We start from the raw sequence: 19,919 nt of genomic DNA, 5'->3' as shown, positions 1-19,919 counted from the left end.
ATGTTGACCTCTTAAAGAGACATTACTGCAAAGGCAGCATTCACAATATTGCTATATCACAGCTCATGACTCCATGTTTTGGAAGCACTGCCCTTTGGTCAACATTTAAACCAATAACCCTCTGATCAAAGGTAAGAGTGTAATCATTGACCAAAGGGGGCCATTTGGACATGGAACTGGCTTTAAAATCCAAGGAGGCAATTAGCAAGCCAATGTGGTTTACAGAGGATGAGCTAAAAGAGGAACCTCAAGAATTGGAAACTTTCCCACCAGTTGAGTTAATGTTAAGTGAAGTGGTATACAGTGGAGAATGAAACCAGGGGGCTGCAGAGCTTGGACCGGGCATGAGATTGATTAAAGTTTTAGGTCAAGAAATAGCTTGCAGAGAAAGAATTTGAATTTATTTAGCACCTTTCAGGATGTCAGGATCTCCCAAAGCATTTTTTAGCAAACAAAGAACATATGTTGTGAAGTAACTGTTGTAATCTAGTGAACACGTTGAATATTTTACTCCTAGCAACAAAAACAAAGTTACTGGAAAAACTCAGCAGGTCTGGCAGCATCTGCCAGACAGATCTCCTCTGCAGATGCTGCCAGACCAGCTGAGTTTTTCCAGTAACTTTGTTTTTGTTCCTGATTTATAGCATCTGCAGTTCTTTTGGTTCTTATTTACTACAAACAGCAATGTGACAATGAGCAGTTAACTCTTTTAGTAATGTTGGTTCATGGATAATTATTGTGTAAGATATGAAGGAGAACCCTCCCCCACTGATCTTTCCTCAAGTAATGTGTTGGGATTTTAATAAGGGGGCTACCATTCAGCAGTGCACTGAGACACAATACCTTTGACAATCCAGCACTCCCTCAATGTTGCACAAAGGTGTCAACCTAGTTTATAGGTTTAAGTCTTTAGAGTGGTAACTAAATTCTCAACCTTTCAACTTAGAGGAACAGGGGTTAACATCAACAACATAGGTTTGGTTCTGTGCCGCATAGCAATTGAACATAATAACATAATTCTGTTAAAAGGTATTAGGAACTAAGGTCTGCAGGATCAATGAAGTCACTTTAGATGGTGCTATAACACAACAATGCAGAAAAACAAAGTTAGAAAGACAAAAAAACTGCAGATGGTGGAATCCAAGGTATCAAACAGCAGGCTGGAAGAACACAGCAAGCAGACAGCATCTGGAGGGGTCAATGTTTTGGGTACTACCCTTTTGCAGTAATATTGAATTACCCTTCTGCATTAATATTGCAGACCTGAATGAGTCACTTCCACAATAATTTCATTCGGTGACTAATAGGTGATCCTGACCAGGAAGCGGAAACTTGTTTACAACGAGCCCTTTAACACAGCCAGGACAGTATTGCCATCAGATTCGAGTTAGGCTGTAGCCCTTATCCGCTGGGATGCCTCTCATGTCATTTTTGATATTTTAAGTTATCTAAGAGATAGAATTTATTTTCAGAATGTCACTTTGGTGAACTCCTGTATGCTAAAACTGGATGTCCTGATTTTATTTTGAGAAACTTCAAACATTCAAATTAAAGGCCAAGGGTGTAGATTTAAAAATATATGTTTTTTTTGCAGATTTTACATGCAATGCTAATCTAAGCTTTGCTTTATTTCATTTTATTTCTGGGTAAACAATTATTTGTTATGAGACTGTGGGCATTTCTGGTATTTATAGATGATGTACTGCTGACTGAAAAAGTGGCAGCACATCACCTCCTTGATTTGCTTATTTTTCTTTATACTTTTCTGTGATGTGGGAGTTGCAGGCAAGACCATCAATTGTCGCCATCAGGAATTCTACCTGTAAGTGGATATTTTACATAAGGCCCTGACAACTGTGTCTGTGGTGGGGGTATATACTTTTATTTTTCTCCACTATCCATTGTGGACAATTGTCAACAGTAATAAGGTAGAGTCATCCATTCTATATAAATCCCACTCATTCCCATGGTTTCATTGTATTCATTGTAGGTTTCAATTCTTCCTGCTGCTCAGGCTTGTGAATAGCTCAACTACCACCTCAGTCTACAAGGTCCTCAAACTCTTCTGAGATGCCTGACTGACACACTGTTTTATAAGGTTGGTACAGAGATAGTAGGAACTGCCAATGCTGGAGAATCTGAGATAACACGGTGTGAAGCTGGATGAACACAGCAGGCCAAGCAGCATCACAGGAGCAGGAAAGTTTGTATTTTAGGGTCTCGACCCAAAATGTCAAACTTTTCTGCTCCTCTGATGCTGCTTGGCCTGCTGTGTTCATCCAGCTTCACACTGTGTTATCTCTGTTTTATAAGGTAATGGTTCTGAAAGGATAAATGCAGAAGCTGTTTTAGCTCCATGGGAACGAGGTGTGTTCTCATTTTCTATGAGTACCCTGATTGGTTTTGATTATCTGGTCTAATCAGAGAGCCCTGGCTGATAGATTTAAACAAGAGCTTCAGGAATCTCCTCATTCTAGGGACTGTACTTCACACCTGTAAATAAAGGGTGGCTTGGTGACAGGATACCAGCCTCTGTGCAGTTATTTCAATCACATAATATTTGAGTGGAATGGAAGCTGTCCAGTATGAGATCCTGATAGAGACAAATGTGTCGCTTCAGGCTCCTGATAGGCTTTAAAATTATGTCTAAGCAGTCAATATAACTTGTATCTTTTGCTAACCTACAATAAACTTCAGTGATAATGGGAACTGCAGATGCTGGAGAATCCAAGATAACAAAGTGTGGAGCTGGATGAACACAGCTGCTTGGCCTGCTGTGTTAATCCAGCTTCACACTTTGTTATCTACAATAAACTTCATCTTGGTTTGTGAGACAAATGCCTCCTCATTAAGCATCAACACTGATTTATCCTTAAACACTGTTAAATAAATAGGCCCTTGGATGTAGAAAGGAGGAGTGGTGACAGTATTGTCCCCCAAAACAAGGCATGAGTGGTTGGTACCACAAAATGGAGATCAGCAGTGGGGACTTTACCCTCAAGGTAGCACCAATGATAAAGACTCCATTGACTCAAGAGATACAAATTTTAGAAGACAAGTGAGTTCACCATTGTAAATACATTGCCGCTTTACAAGAACACAGCCAGCCACTGAAAGTGTATTAATGTTCGATTACCAGCAGCACTCAAAGAAGCAACAGCTGAGCAAAAGCAGCAGTAAATGTTCACCTCTGAACTGATGAGAGGTACAGGAAAAATGCGCAGGGTAGATGGACAGTAATGATGAGTCACCCTGGGAAGTTGTGCAGTACCTAAAAGAGAAAGACATGTGGCAGCAGTTCAAACCTCTGTGAACAAACTTATAAATTGCTGCAGGAAAAGGGGAAAGAATTTAAAATAATGGTGCCAAGTTCTAGCCTGGAAAGAATGGAAGTGGAATGGAATACTTACCCCCAAAATGAGCCTTACAACCATCAGAAACAGGCTTCATCAACCATAACAACTGTAAACAGATGAAGAACATTAATTTAGGCAGAGGGCCGAGTAATGGGAAAGTCAGGGTAGATTTAAAGTGATAAGAGGGAAGTTTAAGGGGTTTGTGAGGCAGTCTAATGATAGAATTTTAAAATTATGATGAGATTGGCTCATTTATCAATTAAAAATTTTGGAAAGAAAGTTTATTAAAGTTGCAACAACAAATTCTGCAAGGAAGTGTGCGTTGTAATTTAGACTGTTAATGGTGGAAAAATGTCCTTTTGGCCTGTGAAGCAGGCGTAACCTTCCATCCCAGCTGCAGAATATAGGGAAGACATCCAGGAGGTGGAAAATCACAATTTCAGTCATTTAAAAAAAGCAGGCAGGAACACCAACAAGGAGCAAGGAGATGCAATTTTGTTCATCAGTGGAAGTTAAAGCTTACAATAAATAAAACATTTCTGTATTGTCAGAGAACAAATTCTAAACTTAATTGGAAGACTATCAAACAGCATTGCTTTATTACAGAGCTTAAAGCTTGAAGAGAAAGTGAGTTTCTCTTACCTTGAATGAAATGTTTGACTGTAGATTCTCCCTGGCTGAGGCTTGCCTCAAGTTTGTCTGCAGTAGACTGCTTGACTGATTAGCTCTTTCTGCTGTTAACTGTCTCTTCTTGTCACTCTTAAAAACTGAAATGCTAACTTTTTATACTCGCTGGAATGAATGCTGCGTGGCTAAATCCAATTCTAGCCCATAGCACTGTCCACCATGTTGTAATGGTGTGACTAAGCTAAATCATCACACACCCATTTCAGATGAGCTAGTTTCTAGGCCACTATAAAGTGGATTTGTCATCCCAATTCTCCTTTTAAGTTAATATCCACAGGACCTGTTTTTTCAGGTGTGATAAAGAAAAACCACCTAGTAGTCTAATGAAAAGAGACTCATGTATCTACCTTGTTGTAGTTTATTACATGTTAGTAATCAGATGCAATTTGTTTTGGTATGATAGGCCTTGCTACAAAGACTATGGAAAGACTCAGGTCATAGATCTATCTCCTTTGAGGTCCAAAACAACTGTGTCCTTCCTCACCCAAGTCCTGAAGTAATTATCAAATTTTGTGGAGCTTAATCCTTCAAGAACCATTACCTTGCTCAGCAGTGTTGAAGTTTTTAGAGTACAATGCAGTTATGCTTTCGAGATTATAACAACAAGTCAGAGCAAAGCTACTGGGGAAGAATACTGTCAAAATTGAGCTGATATTCACTTCAGAAAGAATGACCTGAGGCTACTTTCTCAAGCAAAGAGAAAACTAAAGCCTATGTGGTGATCTAAACAGAGATCTTTAATATGGGAATGGTTTTAACAGAAGAATTGCAGGGAAGATATTTCTGCTTGATGAGGAGATACATACTATTGGGGCCGTATAATGTATCCATAGCTAATTAAGGAGGAACTTCTCTACTCAGACAGTATTAGAATGCAGAATTCATAGCCACAAGGAATAGTTGAAACAACTAGAATTGATGTATTTGAGGGAAAACTCCATAAGCATGTCAGGAAGAAAGTGATAGGTGATTATGCTGACGGAGTAAGATGAAATGGAGATACGTGTAGAGTTGAGTTGATCGGCCTGGCCTAAACGCTATGTTTCTTGGAATTTATTGTAATATTGTCAGGAATGCAGTACCTTACACTGAACTCACCAAGTGCTGGGATGACCCAGGCATAAGAATATGGTGTCTAATCCCAAATGTTAGGGCTACACTCTGTTTAGTTGAACAATACAATCATTTATACAAACTGCTAAAGCAAAAGAGCTTATTTATTCAAAACACCTTCCAATTTCCCTCAGGGACCTCACATTGGAGTCACTTTTAATCACTCACTGACTTCACCATGCTTCATGAGAGGCCTGTAAATGATCAGTGAGGCTGCTAGATTTCTCCAAGTCGAGGCCAGACCGTCATGTGGAACAACACACACCAGCGAAGCTGGTACTTATCCAGCCATGTCCTGCTCTGTTTAAATCAAGCATGTGGTTGACTTTTGCACTCACTAAGTCCAACCCAGCTTGGATTTCAAATGATCTTCGCCTGTTGTATCTGAAGAGTGAAATCATGAATGCATTTGTCAGAATTAACATTTTATGCTCTGAATATTTAAACTTAAGGATAATTTGCCAAACAATAAAACAGTTAAAGAATATCTTACCCTGGACCCGCCAATAAATTCAAGCTGAAAACATATACTGACATTTAATGTTGGAAAAGAGTCCACTGTTCACTTTTTAGAATTGTATCTACCTTGTAATAATTCCAGGCATATTGGGTGGCTTTTTTTTATTTAATAAGACCACTTCAGTTTGTTTTACTTCCATTTAATCAGTCCAATTAGAACAATTTACTTAGCCTCACTGGACTATCCAATTTCAGAAATTATTGCATAACGGTTTCAGTTTTTTTTTGGCCAGCGTGTTTTCCTGTTTATCTAGAGCACAGTTCACTGACAGTTACTCCCTGAGTAATTGCTACCACTGTTATTGCAGGACCTTGTTCTGGTTTAAATCAGCTCCAGTTCAAACAGGATGGTGGATTCTAGAAAAGCACTGCAGTCCTCTCCTTGGGCAGCTGGTCAGGACAAGAGGAGAGAGGGGGTTAGAGAGACTGTGGGAACAATAACAAGCAGACATTATATGTAATAGCCAGCTTCAGTTGATGAAGGAGAGGTCTAGACTCCCACATTCCCTTCTGCAGCTTGTCATTCTTGATCTCTGCTTTTTATAGAACACAGCCAACTGTTTTTTGTCTCCTCCTTTCTGATTTCCCATGTTTTGATACTACATGCTCCATTATACTTCATTCATACTTTTATTTATTTTAAATATCAATATATCTCCCAATATCTTATCCTAGAATATAGGTGGTATCTTGGTTCAGAGTTGTATTAAAACTTGTAATGTCCACTGTAATAGCCCTTTAACTGACCTTGAATATGTCCAATTTTCACTTTAAAATGAAATTATCTTGTATTGTACCCAACTCTTGTACAGTGCTCACACCAGAGTTCCTTTCTCTAACACCTCTGTAGGTTTAAAGTAACTAATTTGAACTCGCAGACTGGAGCCACTGATAGCTTATACTTGGAGCTATCATATACCTGAGTTTAAACAGATTTATCTTTAAGTCCTCTTCAGGGTTTTATCCTCACGCTTTCAGTCTGGGACTATCACCAATTCCTTACTCTAATGTATTCTAGTTTTACTATATCATCTTCTTCTCACTTTATACATGCACCCCCATGTAAGGATTTCATAGAACTACCGAAAACAAAGTAAAACTCTTCTCATGAGCTATGAATTATTTCCTCAAATTTTAAAGAAAAATCTCTGAAATTTCTAACAGACCTCAAAGCACTCTGCTAAGCCCTAAAACCCTGAAGTAAACACAAATACATCAGGCTGCCAAAGTAGCAGTCACAACCTGTTTCAGAATAAATTATCATGGATATAGAAATGTTTACAAGTTAATTATAGAAGGCAGCCATGGCAGAAAACCCTATGTCACTGACTCAAAAGTCAAAACCCAAGCTTGAAATAAGTAATATTAAAAATTTGCATAAGTGACACAGTTTATATCATACTTTACAAGTTAGGTGTTTTAGCTATACTGATTTAACACAAAATATGGCTACCTACTCAGCAGCCAAAACACTGTTACCAAGTCATTGTCCCTTCATTCAGAACCCAGCAGATCTGACCATAAAGTATAGGAGTAGAAGTTGACCATTTGGCCCATCAAATCTGCTGTGCCATAAACTGAGATCACGGTTAATCTGATAATCCTCAACTCCACTTTCCTGCCTTTTCCCATCACATTTATTTCCCTTACTGATTAAAAATCCATCTCGACACTGAATATATTTTTAAAAATCAGCCTCTACAGTTCTCTGTGGTAAGAATGCCACTGATTTACCATGTCCTATGAAAAGGGATTCCTTCTCAGCTCCAATCCAACCGAGTGATCTATTACTTGAAGATTATGACCAATGGTACAAGCCTATTCCACAAGTGGTAACAGCCTCTCCATATCTATCCTATCAAGTCCAAAAGAATCTTCTATGTTTCAAGAAGGTCACTCCTCATTCTTCTAAACGCCAATGAGTACAGCCTAAACACATTCCACCTCTCCTCCTCAGAAAATTACTCCATACCCAGAAGCAACCTTCTCTGGATTGCCTCTAATGCATTATATCTTTCCTTAGACAATGGGGCCACAATGGTACACAGTATTCTAGGTGAGGTCTAAGTAAGTTTTTGTACAATTTCAGCAACTTTGTCCAATTTTCATATTCCAACCCTTTTGAAATAAAGACCGAAAATCTATTGCCTTCCCTATTACCGACCAAGCTGTGTGTGGCTTTTTATGATTTATGCATGAAAACCCCCAAATCCCTCTGCACTACAGCTTTCCATTTACATAATATTCAGGTCCTTTCTTCTTCCTGCTAAAGTGTATAATCTCTACATTATATTCTACCTACCAAAGATTTCCCCACATTCACAACTTGTCTATGCGCTTCTGCAGATTCTTTGTGTTATCCTTACCACTCACCTTCCCATCTATTTTTCTGTCCTCATCCTAACACCAGGAAGGCAACACAGCCTTCATAACCCAAGCCCACAGCAGCAGAGAACAGCACCTATCTTAATATATAAAACTCCAGATGCTGAAGATCTGAAACAAAATCAGAAATTGTTGCAGAATCTCAGCATGTCTGGCAGCTCCTCTGGAGAGAAAGTAGAGTTAACTTTTCAAGTCCGGTGATCCTTCTGAACAGAACAACAGGATTTACATGAACTGTCCCCTACTATCACCATGTTCATAATTCCTACCCTACTTGAGTGTGTCCCTTTACGATAGGCCCAGGCTCAGTTCATTCATTCTCCTTGCAGTCTCCACCCTTGGTCACAATGCTTGCTTGCAGATTTCCTAACTGTTGGGTAATTGCAGGGGTCAAAGCTTCTTGATCTCTAATCCTTGGTCCTGTACTCACCTGCTGTCACGTGTTCCTGTCTCTTATCCCAGATCAATTTGAAAGACTTAGTCTAAGTTGTATGACGGCCTCCTGGAACAAACCCTAATGTGGCACAATGTCCATAGCTCAACCCCAGCTTCTCAACTCAGATCCAAGGTTCCTTGAGCTGCAAATATTTACTGTAGAGGTTTGGTCTGGATTGCCTGGAGTCCAGCAGCCCTTGCAGGAATAACACATTATACCATCCTGCCAACACTATTGCACTTTATTGAATTAACTCATTACTTTAGCATCATTGATCTTTACACTTAAGTGTAATTTTCTTCTTAAAAATCACAGTATTAGTCCTATATTTAACTATTTTTCAATGAAAAGTAAAAGCTCAGAAATGTAAATACAACTGAAATTCTTTTCCTTTAAAGAATAGAATATTCACCAATCCTACTCACCGATCCTACTCACTGATCAGCCCCTTTGCACTACATGTGGTTTTTAACATGGCTACGTCATTGGCCTCACTGCAGTTTGATCTCTTGATCCATTCCTTTTATCCTCTCCCATTCATCTTACTGTGGAGACTATACTTTGTGCAGTAAACCTTATATGAAGCTTTTGTTTCCGTATTTGCTCTTGTTCCCACTTGGAGGTATTCCCTGGTATATTCACTTGGCCTTTATCTCACTTAGGCAAAGTCTCCACTCACACTGGCCATTCTGTCTACTTTTGCACTCCCTGTTCCAGGAAAAGGCAACATTGTTCACAACTCTTAATGTGCTCAGGTAAATATTATTTTAAAATCTGCAGCTATTTCTTTTCATAGTCTCCTTGGTTTAAAATGGTGTCAATATATTTGTTCATCATGCAAAAAAAAAGAATATAAAGGCATGGTCTTTACAATAGTTACTCAGGAAGCATTTTGAAATTGCTTTAAAATGGCTTGTTTCAAATCTTACTCCTGGTTTTCCACAAAACACAATATGATTCCATCAGTTCTTAATCATAAATTCTGCATATTGCTTGACTCTATCAAATAGTTAAACAATGCCCTTATCGATAATGATTGTAACTGTCTGTATTCAGACCAGAACCATGAGACTTTCTGCAATGACTCATTTAATGGTTGAACTGTCTGAGGTTCACACCACATTCCTGAATGTTGACAATATGATTGTAAACACCATTGGGCTTTAGAAAAGAATATGAGGCAGAGTTTGATTTTTCTCCACATTATGTGGTCATCTGGTTTGAAAATGAACACATCTGGAAATCAAGTGAAGTGCAGATGATATGAAATTACAGAATTAGGAGATATCATTGATTATGAGGAAGATTATCAAAAAATTACAGAGGGATCTTGATCAGTTGGGGAAGTGGGCTGAGGATTGGCAAATGTAATTCAATACAAATAAGTGTGAGATGTTGCACTTTGGAAACACAAACCAAGGTAGGACTTTACAATAAATGGTAAGGTCCTGAGGAGTGTTGTGGAATAGAGAGACCTAGGAGTACAAGTTTATAGTTCATTGAAAGCAATGTCACAGGTGAACATGATGGTAAAGAAGACATTTAGCATGCTGGCCTTCATCGTTCAAAGCATTGAGCATAAGAGTTGGGACATTATGTTACAGTTGTACAAGTCATTGGTAAGACCGCACTTGGAGTATTGTGTACAGTTTTGGTCACCCTCTTGTAAGAAAGACATGGTTAAACTGGAAAGTGTGCAAAGAAGATTTATGAGGATATTGTCAGGACTAGTAGGCCTAGGTTATGGGGAGAGGTTGACCAGGATAGGACTTTATTCCATGGAATGTTGGAGAATGAATGGGTGATTTAATTGAGGTGTATAAAATCATGAGGCGCTTGGATAGGATGAATGCATAATGTCTGTTTCCCAGGGATAGGGAATTGAAAACTAGAGGGCATTGGTTTAGGATGAAAGGGGAAAGATTTAAGAAGGGCCTGAGTGGTATGTATATGGAATGGGCTCCCAGAGAAAGTGGTTAAGGCAGGTACAATAGCAACATTTTAAAAAAACTTTTGGACAGGTATATGGATGGGAAGAGTTCAGAGGGATATGGTCTAAATTAGGCAATTAGAACAAGCTGAGTGGGCACCTTGGTCAGCATGGTCCAATTTGGGCTGAAGGGCCTGTTTCTATGCAGTATTATTCTATGACTCCATGAATCTATGAGAGAATCCAATACAATTCATGGTTCATGGCAATTATTTCACGTGTCCATGGAATAATTTGCCCGGCAGTGACGTTGTAGGTAGCTCTAAGAAAGGTTCTCAATAAGAATTTAAGTACCAGCCATTGCTGACACTGGGCAGGATCAATACTAGAAGTGTATGTAGAAACAATTATTTGCATTGTTTTTACATCATATAGACTGTACTTCACATTTTACAGCTAATGAGGATATTTTAAATTTGAGTCACTAATAGAAAGTATTAAACTATTTTGCAATCCAAGATCCCTGAAAGAACAATGGATAAATTACCAGATAATCTGCTTTTGTTATTGGTTGAGGGATGAAAATTAGTCAAGGCACTGATGGAAACACTCTGCTGATCGTCTTTCAATGGTGACAATGGAAATTTTAAACTGCAGTGGGCGAACAGGGGTTTGGTTTAACGGCTCATCTGAAAGACAATACCTCAAACTCTCCTTCAGTGCCACACATGGAGTGGAAAATGAGCCCTAAGACCTCTGAGCTCTGAGCTAAAGAGTGCTGTCAACTGAGCCATGGCTGCAGTTTCCAATCATAATGAGTGGCTTCAGGAGAGAGGGGAGGGAGAGAAAATCAGTGAGGCTGGGAACTAGGGAGAAAGGACTGGGAAGAAAAAGACTTAAGTTAGCGCATTAAGCATTCCTTTCACTGGATTTACTTTTCTTCCAAATTTCAATTTGAATGGAAAATAGATGCTGCATAAATAAAAGCAATTTGGTTTTGTGTTTCTCTGATTGCAATGAAGAAAAATAAAAAAAATGCTCCTCTTCATTAAAAACCCATTAGAGAATGAATCCAACCAAAAGCAGCAACAGCTGGTTGACTGTGTGCCCGAATACTGTATGGCCACAATACTGAGCACTTGTGATGAATGGCTGTGTGTAGTTGGCGAGGGAAAGGAGATCCACACAGAGTAACTTTGCTTTAAATAGAATTGCGAGGCAGCATGGAGAAAGCTTACTCCATCTCAAGAGTGCTTCATTTTTCATCTGTGCCCCTTGTATTTGATTGCTCATCATTTCCAAAGAACCCAGGGCCCCAGTTCAGAACAAAAATAAATTCATGCATAGCAGAAATTAATGCACATTTATTGTTCAATCTGACTCATACTTAGAGGCCTGTATCATTTCTATTTTAAAGCAATAACAATATATTTCTGGCAAGAAATGTATAATCGTCTGCTTAAAAGTGACATTTGGCTTCTGGTAAAATTATCAGTTGAAATTCACTTTGGCTTTGTTTGAAAAAGATAGTACTCAGGTGGATGACGCGTTCTCACTGGGGCAAGCAATGTGCCCTCTCTCTGTACCTGCTGCCTCACAGATGAATGGGCTGGGGTGTGGCAGTGCTCTGAATTCGTAACCTTCTTGGACCAACCAAGCAGAACATTCTCTAAAGGCAGACTTATCCTAATTGTAATCTGTTCTGATGGAATACAGTAGGGCAGACAAGGGAACCATTGTGGCACCTTCACCATGCCAATTAAGTAGCAAGTAGATTCAGGGAAAGGAGATCTTCTCACTTGTTCATCTATTTCCTGCTCATCAGAAGGATGCCTCAATGGAAATGCTGGGCTTCTCCTACCCTGGTTTCAATTCCCCTCAAACTCCTCATTATGCCCTCACAATCCCTTCCACTACACCTCCTTCAAAATCTTCAGCGCAAAAAGATCACAAAGCCAGTTCCCCACACCTTCTCGAGGGCAACTAGGGATGAACAGTAAGAGTCGGCCCAATCAAGTGACACCCACATCCTATGAGCTAATATGAAGAAAAAGTCAACCACAGTATCAAAGCAAGAAATATAGCCATGGCTGGAGTACTAACTTCAGAACTGAAATAGGAGAAAACCATTCAGGTTTCTATTCCAGACAAATCCCTGTTCAAAGATTGATATCACTAATCATTCAGCATTGACAGGCTGTTGGATTATGACAAATTTGTAATAAAGATGCTAGCAGTTTGGTAATGTTACTGATTGATCTTAATGCTTTGGTGACACAGGTTCACATCCCACTATAGCATCAGGTGGAATCCTAGTGAGAAATCTGGACTTACATTTGCGTCAGTGATGGTACCATGAAAACATTGCTGACTGTCGTAAAACCCCATCTGGTTCACCAGTACCTTTTTGGGAAGGGAATCTGCTGTTCCTACCCACCTGGCTGACATGCAACTCCAGACCCAAATCAATTTTGTTGATTATTAACTGCTCCCTGAAATGGCCTTGTGAGTTATTCAGGGTAGGCTTTGCCAGTGATGCCCACACCACAGTGAAGAGTAAAAAGGGAAAACGCAATCTCAACACACCCATAGGGGGACCAGACATTCCAGTTCCTTTCTGGGAAAGCCCCAGAGAGTAGTAAGGGAATGGAACGCTTTGCCTGCAACGGTAGTAGATTCGCCAACTTTAGGTACATTTAAGTCATCATTGGATAAGCATATGGATGTACATGGAATAGTGTAGGTTAGATGGGCTTGAGATCGGAATGACAGGTCGGCACAACATCGAGGGCCGAAGGGCCTGTACTGTGCTGTAATGTTCTATGTTCTATGTTCTTTGTTAAATTTCCCTGCGACTCCCAACAATTTCCTCAAAATTGTGCAAACTTCCCTGTTTTCATCCTTTACATTTTGGGAAATCCTTAAAAGATGCTGATGGGAATAAGGCAGCACCAATAGGAATGTGTATCGTGAAAATACAGTGCGGGGGGGGGGGGGGGGTGCATGGGGACAGATGGGGAGGGGATATCCTGGGATGATTGTCATCTAATCCCAGGAAGACTCCTCCAGCCAGGCTTGCATTCAGGAACTCTTATGAGATCTGTCATTTTCATTTCTTACCTTAACTATACTTTGTGTTTTGTCTTACCACCCAGGTTAGATGCTATTTATACTTTTGGAAATATCAGTTCTGATGACATAACTTCAGAATCTAAATCAGCATTTTACCTTCTTTAAAGATCTTACAAATGTAATGGACGGTTTTCCAACCCTGTGACTTTACTGAAAGCTTGCCCATACTTCATTAAGACTCTTGTTGCGTTCTCCTTGTCTCCTGAAAACAATGTGTATGTTAAAGCTGAATCTCTTATTTCTTCAATTGACCAATGCTTATGTGCTGTAGTTATCTTCATTAGAGATTTCCCTCGCTCGCTACTTACAGAATTTATGAGCTCTCTTTCATTGCTCTCTTTGTTTCATTTTTTTTACCCTTGACTTGTGGCATCCACACATTATTCCCAATTAGAGCTGCACTTTGTTTTACAATTACTGTCCTACAACATGAATGACAATGTGGTTGAATATTTCCCCTCTTGCACAAGGAAATTTTGGCTTTAACTCATGTAATCGTCAGTACCTGGTTGGTTCACCATCAGAATTCAGATTCAGGACCACTCCCACATAATACCACATGACAATGTAACCTCTGTAGTTTTCTTCTGTTCTGGTGCATTTTCTCTCAGGTCTGAAATAATTTCTGTGATGTTCCACGAGTATTCTCATGTTATAACTATTGCCATGATGTTTGTGGCAAACACTAGCATCGGTAATCAGCAATGTCTGTTGCCTTAAAGTCTTCTTGGTCACTAAAAAAAATCCTTGCTCTGAAATCTTGCAGTCTAATTTCTCCTAGTTGCCATCATTTAGAAGTAATCAGCTGGTCAGTGATGCTTACTGATTTGTGTCAAGGCCCACTGGTTTTTCCATGTTGCTGATTGCCATGTTATGTGCATAGATTCCTTCAAACATGAAGAGTTATAGTGCAGTGATAGCAAGATGCAGAGCTGGATGAACACAGCAGGCCAAGCAGCATCAGAGGAACAGGAAGGCTGATGTTTCGGGCCGAGACCCTTCTCTAGGCCCAAAACGTCAGCCTTCCTGCTCCTCTGGTGCTGCTTGGCCTGCTGTGTTCATCCAGCTCTGCACCTTGTTATCTCAGATTCTCCAGCATCTGCAGTTCCTGCTATCTCTGAGTTACACTGCAAGTAAGGATTGCTACCTGGCCAATCTGAAGAACAATCATGCTGGCCTCAAGACGTTAACTCTTTTTCTCTCTCCACAGTTGCTGACTGACTTGCTGAGTTTCTCCAGCATTCTCTGTGTTTGCCACCCTTCAGGTCTAATGAGAAGGGAAATGTGGAGTGAGCAATATTAAGTTTGCTGCATTGTGGCAACTATTTACAGATTGTAGGTATGAGACTTACATTACTATAGAGATTGTTCAGAGAACAGTAGTTTTAGGTTTGACTCCTTCTAGCTCCTTCTTCACGTTGGCCATTTCTCGTCACAACTTCGTTATGATTAGTCCTTACTGTCCTCAGTCAAGTGTTCAACCTTTCAAAACCTTTCAAGCTCCATTGTACTGCAGAGTTTAAAATTTAACGAAGACAACAACTTACCTCAGAAACAACCATACAAAACCATCTTCAAACTAACATAAATTGGGTGTCACATGGTTCAGTGTATGGCAGATATGGATTTAAAATTTAAAAAATTATAATGTTAGCTTTAAAAGTTTTAGGTATTCAGGGGATAGATGTGTATTATAGCTAGGATCCTGCCAACTGGCCGCATGAAACCAACATGCCACTGCCAACTACATTTTTCATTTTGAATCTGCCATTGTGAGTGTGACATTTCAGCTCTTGCCTGATTAACTCACCCCTCCCTCCATATTTCCAACTCTCAATAAATCACCGAAATTCACATCGCTCTCACATTCATACAACATTCTCATACACACACACACACACACACACACACACACACACACGCAGTCACAGACACAGACAAAGATGCTTAGCTCAATGAGACCATCCCTTCTGGAAGCAATTAGTTAGACAGATAGGAATGAAGTAGGAGCTGTCTCTGATTTATGAGGATAAATCTGAAACTGGGCCAAAGGGGGAGCTCTAACTTTATCACAGTTATAAATAAATCAGGGCTATACTATAAACTATAAAGGCCTTTTGGCCTTTCAAAGATATTGAGTTTGGAGCTTTTGGAATGTCCAAGATTTGAATCTTTGTGAACTGCTTAGAATGACTCTATGACTCTAAGTATGTTAGGCTTCGGAAATGGCCATAACCAGTATTGGTTCCTATTAACAAAGTGTGGAGCTGGATGAACACAGCAGGCCAAGCAGCATCTTAGGAGCACAAAAACTGATGTTTCAGGCCTAGATCCTTCACCAGAGAGGGGGATGGGAAGAGGATTCTGATATAAATAGGGAGTGAGGGGGAGGTGGACTGAAGATTCATAGAGGAGAAGATAGGAGGAGAGGAGAGTATGGGTGGGGAGGTAGGGAGGGGATAGGTCAGTCCGGGGAGGACGGACAGGTCAAGGGGGCAGGAGGAGGTTAGTAGGTAGGAAATAGAGGTGCCGCTTGAGGTGGGAGGAGCGGATAGGTGAGAGGAAGAACAGGTTAGGCAGGCGGGGATGAGCTGGGCTGGTTTTGGGACGCAGTGGAGGGAGGGGATATTTTGAAGCTAGTGAAATCCACATTGATACCATTGGGCTGCAGGGTTCCCAAGCGGAATATGAGGTCCTGTTCCTGCAACCTACTGGTGGCATCATTATGGCACTGCAGGAGGCCCAGGATGGACATGTCATCGAAGTAATGGGAGGGGGAGTTGAAATGGTTCACGACTGGGAGGTGCAGCTGTTTATTATGAACCGAGCGGAGGTGGTCTGCAAAGTGGTCCCCAAGCCTCCGCTTAGTTTCCCCAATGTACAGGGAGCCACAACGGTTACAGTGGATGCAGTATACCACATTGGCGGATGTGCAGATGAACATCTGCTTGATGTGGAAAGTCATCTTGGGGCCTGGGATGACAGTGAGGGAGGAGGTATGGGGACAAGGGTAGCACTCCCTGTGGTTGCAGGGGAAAGTGCCGGGTGTGGTGGCGTTGGAAGGCAGTGTGGAACAGATAAGGGAGTCGCAGAGAGAGTGGTCTCACTGGAAGGCAGACAAGGGTGGGGTTGGAAAAATGTCTTTAGTGGTGGGGTCGGATTGTAAATGGCGGAAGTGTCGGAGGATGATGCGTTGTATCCAGAGGCTGGTGGGGTGGTCTGTGAGGACTAGAGGGATTCTCTTTTGGCGGTTATTATGGGGGTGGGGTGTGAGGGATGAGATGCGGGAAATGCGGGAGACACGGTCGAGGGCATTCTCGACTACTGCTGGGGAGTAAGTTGCATTCCTATTAAATTGTGCCCATCTGAAGTTTGGATATTGGGATGTGTCAATCAATGAGATAAGATTGTTTATTCAGAAAATGGACAAATATGTAAATGATAATGATTCGCAATTTTTTGTTTCATTTTTGTTAATCGCAGTTAGAGAGCTATTTTATGACATTCTGTTCCGTGTCAAAGCTTTACAAACCAGGAACACTTTTCAGTCATTTCAGTGTAGAAGTGGTTGCACCTTCATCTTGTCCAATCATCATTTGATACATGTTGGATGTTCAAGGGGAAGGCAGCAGCTGTTGGCAATAAGTCTTGGCCTTAGATTCAATCCCCATTTTGAAATATCCTTAACAAACGTTGAGGTCAAAGAAGGAAAGCAAACTTCAGACCAACATGCGACCTTGGATTGTAAATTTATTGAATGGTTCCTAAATTTGTGGCCTTTTGGCCTTTCAAATCAAGTTTATATCATAGAATCTCCACAATATGAAAGCAGGCCATTTGGCCTGCCAAGTCCACACCAACCCTGCGAAAAGCATCACATGCAATGCTACCTCCTAGCCTACCCCTGTAACCCTTCATTCCCCATGGATAATCAACATTGCCTACAATTCCCTGGGAACTACGGGCAATTTAACATGGCCAATCCACCTAACCTGCACATCTTTGGACTGTGGGAGGAAACTGGAGCACCCGGAGAAAACCCATGCGGACATGGGAAGAAAGTGCAAACTCCACATAGATAGTCATTCGAGGTTAGATTCAAACCCGGATCCCTGGTTCTGTGAACTAGCAGTGCTAACCACCTGCATTGTGCAACCCAACAAGATGCAGTTATAGAATGCCTCTAACCTAGCAAAGCATTTCAAGGCACTTCATAAAAACATGATTAAACTGATTTGTAACTGAAAATTGTAAGATAATGATTTTGGTTAATTGGCCAATAGCTTGATCAAATTCATCTCAGTAGGGAAAGACAGTTTGACAGGCAGAGGGGTAAATGTTTGAGAGTGCAGTAAGGTAAGAGGTGGAATTTTACTGTTTAGGGCTAAGACAACTAAATGCACAGGCTTCAAAAAGTGGAGCAATGAAAATTGCAGGTACCTCAGAACCTAGACTTGGAGGAACACAAAGATATGTTGGAGGGTGTAGGTCTGGAGAAGTCTGCACATACAAAGAGGGATGGGAAAATTCATGGACAGATTTCAAGACAAGAATGAGAATTTTAAATGTGAAGTATCACATGACTCAAGTTCAATGTAGGCCAGTGAACAAAGAGGTGATCAGATGGGATGCGGGGCTTGTTGGCAAAGCTAGCCTTTGGTGCTCCCCTTAGTTGCCCCAGTTGTTATGGTGAGCCACCATTTTGAATTGCTGTAGTCCATGTGGTCTGGGTGGTGCTAATTAAGGAGTTCCAGGATTTTAATGCAAAGGCAGTAAGGGGTACTGATGTAATCCCAAGTAAGGATGATGTGTGACTTAGAGGGGAAGTATAGTGTTTATGTAGGTAGAAAAGGACAGTCTTCGTGATGCTAAGGATTATGTAGGTTGAAGCAGACCTTGAAGCTAGACATGGCACAAAGATTTCTTACTATCTGGTTCAGTCTCAGGAAATTGGGAGGGAGATCTTGTTAGTTGCTTATAAGCAATTTAGTTATTGGCAGAAGACAATGGATATGATGGGTCTTTCCAATAAATAGTTGAAAGAAACTTCTCCTCAACCAGTCCAATATGCTGAACAAGCAGATTGACAGCTATAAGGGAGCATTAGGAGAGGTAGCAGTTGTTGTAATATCAATTTAAGAGGATATACAAATGGTCAAGGAACCAGCATAAAAGGTAACGTGTGACCATTGGCAGGTAGTAGCATTGGAGTTACAGCTGTGAGAGTTGCTTGCCAAAGCTCAGAGGGGATTTGTTTGTTGTACCACCTTAGAATGTATTTACATCTATTAAAGTTTTCAAATTAGTCAAGCCTACTTACAGTCCATAGGAACTGCAGATGCTGGAGAATCCAAGATAACAAGGTGTAGAGCTGGATGAACACAGCAGGCCAAGTACACTCCTAAGATGTTGATTGGCCTGCTGTGTTCATCCAGCTCTACACCTAGTTATCTCTACTTAGAGACTTGCAGTTTTGCGTATCAGCTTAGTCAGTTTACATGAAGACGCCCATAAATGAAACATTAATGAGATTGAGCTGGGTCATCTCCATAATTATGGAAAATGACATTCTTGTTTTTGGATGATGTTGCTGAAGGACAGTTTGCACATGAGAGACAGGAGGGAAAATAGCAGGGGAATTGAGTTTAAGAGCCACCAGTTATGCTGCAGCTCTACAAAACCCAGGTTAGACCACACTTGGGAATACTGTGTTCAGCTCTGGTCACCTCATTATAGGAAGCTTTAGAGAGGGTGCAGAGGAGATTTATCAGGATGCTGCTTAGACAGGTGGGCAGGTCTTATGAGGAAAGGTTGAGGGAGCTAGGGCTTTTTCATTGGAGCGAAGGCAGATGAGATCTGGATAGAGGTGTACAAGATGATGAGAGGCAAAGACAGAGTGGATAGTCAGAGACGTTTTCCCAGGGTGGAAATGACTATTACAAGGGGACATAATTTTAAGGTGATTGGAAGATGGTATAGAGGAGATATCTGAAGTAGATTCTTTACACAGAGAGTGGTGGGCATGTGGAAAGTGCTGCCAGCAGTGGTAGTGGAGTCAGATACTTTAGAGACTTTTATGTGACTCTTAGATAGGCACACGGAGGATAGTAAAACATAGGGTATGCAGGGTAGTTTGATCTTAGTAGGATAATATGTTGGCACAACATCATGGACTGAAGGTCCTGCACTGTGCTGTACTGTTCTATGGAACTAAGAATGGACTCTTGCCAGCGTGCAAGAATTACTAGTGCTAGTGGGAAGAGAAGCCATTGTCACTCCAACGTTTTGGGCACAATTTCATTCATGAGCAAAACAGTAAGACTTGTGGCAGAATTGGGGAAGGGGTCCATTTCTGCTCATC

The 19,919-nt window shown here is 40.8% G+C and overlaps 1 protein-coding gene across 1 annotated transcript in view; it reads right to left on the bottom strand.

Annotated features, from left to right (window-relative positions):
• The window catches only part of LOC125462668 (acidic mammalian chitinase-like), a 48,089-nt gene extending 33,880 nt beyond the window's left edge, over positions 1-14,209 (bottom strand). Inside the window, 2 exon segments of the mRNA XM_059653257.1 lie at positions 3,189-3,271; positions 14,064-14,209. Of these exon segments, the coding sequence (XP_059509240.1) occupies positions 3,189-3,271; positions 14,064-14,209 (229 nt within the window).
• Positions 14,210-19,919: the final 5,710 nt, after the last annotated feature.

This window comes from Stegostoma tigrinum, chromosome 21 (genome assembly GCF_030684315.1).
Source record: "Stegostoma tigrinum isolate sSteTig4 chromosome 21, sSteTig4.hap1, whole genome shotgun sequence".
NCBI lineage: Eukaryota > Metazoa > Chordata > Chondrichthyes > Orectolobiformes > Stegostomatidae > Stegostoma > Stegostoma tigrinum.
This window is presented reverse-complemented; position numbering and strand designations above follow the sequence as displayed.